At 45.9% G+C, this 959-nt stretch overlaps 1 protein-coding gene across 1 annotated transcript in view; it reads right to left on the bottom strand.

Moving 5' to 3' along the window:
* The window catches only part of LOC101860657 (deubiquitinating protein VCIP135), a gene marked incomplete in the record, with an annotated part of 37,204 nt that overhangs the window by 27,511 nt on the left and 8,734 nt on the right, over positions 1-959 (bottom strand). The window contains 1 exon segment of the mRNA XM_005099718.3: positions 447-575. Within this exon segment, the coding sequence (XP_005099775.2) occupies positions 447-575 (129 nt within the window).

The following is a 959-nucleotide window of genomic DNA, read 5'->3' as shown; positions in this document are numbered from 1 at the left end:
TCTGGACTCCCCTTGTACAGTGGTCGTTCTATGATCTGGGTGTATACTTCTGGACTCCCCTTGTATACTTCTGGACTCCCCTTGTACAGTGGTCGTTCTATGATCTGGGTGTATACTTCTGGACTCCCCTTGTATACTTCTGGACTCCCCTTGTACAGTGGTCGTTCTATGATCTGGGTGTATACCATTGGAATCCCCTTGTACACTGGTCGTTCTAGAGTTGTGCTTTGACCTTCTACTGCCCCTTGACCTTGTACTGACCTCTGACCCATCTACTGTCCCTTGACCTTGTACTGACCTCTGACCCATCTACTGTCCCTTGACCTTGTACTGACCTCTGACCCATCTACTGTCCCTTGACCTTGTACTGACCTGTGACCCATCTACTGCCCCTTGACATTCCACTGACCTCTGACCCATCTACTGCCCCTTGACCTTGTACTGACCTTTGACCCCCACCAGGGGAATGAAGTGGTTCCTCCCCGGGTTGCTCCAGGCAATACACAGAGGCTGGTTGAGAAGTCCGTCCTTGTTCATGCAGGCGGACGGGAGGGAGAAGTAGGGCAGGAACACGCCTGGGGACAACCCATGGGATCACATACGAGATGAGGATCTATCATGATATACGAGATGAGGATCTTTCATGATATACCAGATGAGGATCTATCATGATATACCAGATGAGGATCTATCATGATATACGAGATGAGGATCTATCATGATATACGAGATGAGGATCTATCATGATATACGAGATGAGGATCTATCATGATATACGACATCAGGGTCTGTCATAATAAATGAGATCAGGTATCTGTGATAATATATTAAATGAGACCAGGTATCTATCATAATATACGAGATCAGGATCTATCATGATATACGACATCAGGATCTATCATGATATACGACATCAGGATCTATCATGATATACGACATCAGGATCTATCATGATATAC

The sequence above is a fragment of the Aplysia californica genome, unplaced genomic scaffold (assembly GCF_000002075.1).
Source record: "Aplysia californica isolate F4 #8 unplaced genomic scaffold, AplCal3.0 scaffold00223, whole genome shotgun sequence".
In the NCBI taxonomy this organism is placed as follows: Eukaryota; Metazoa; Mollusca; class Gastropoda; order Aplysiida; family Aplysiidae; genus Aplysia; species Aplysia californica.
The sequence above is the reverse complement of the archived record's forward strand: the minus strand, read 5'-3'. Positions and strand labels throughout refer to the sequence as shown.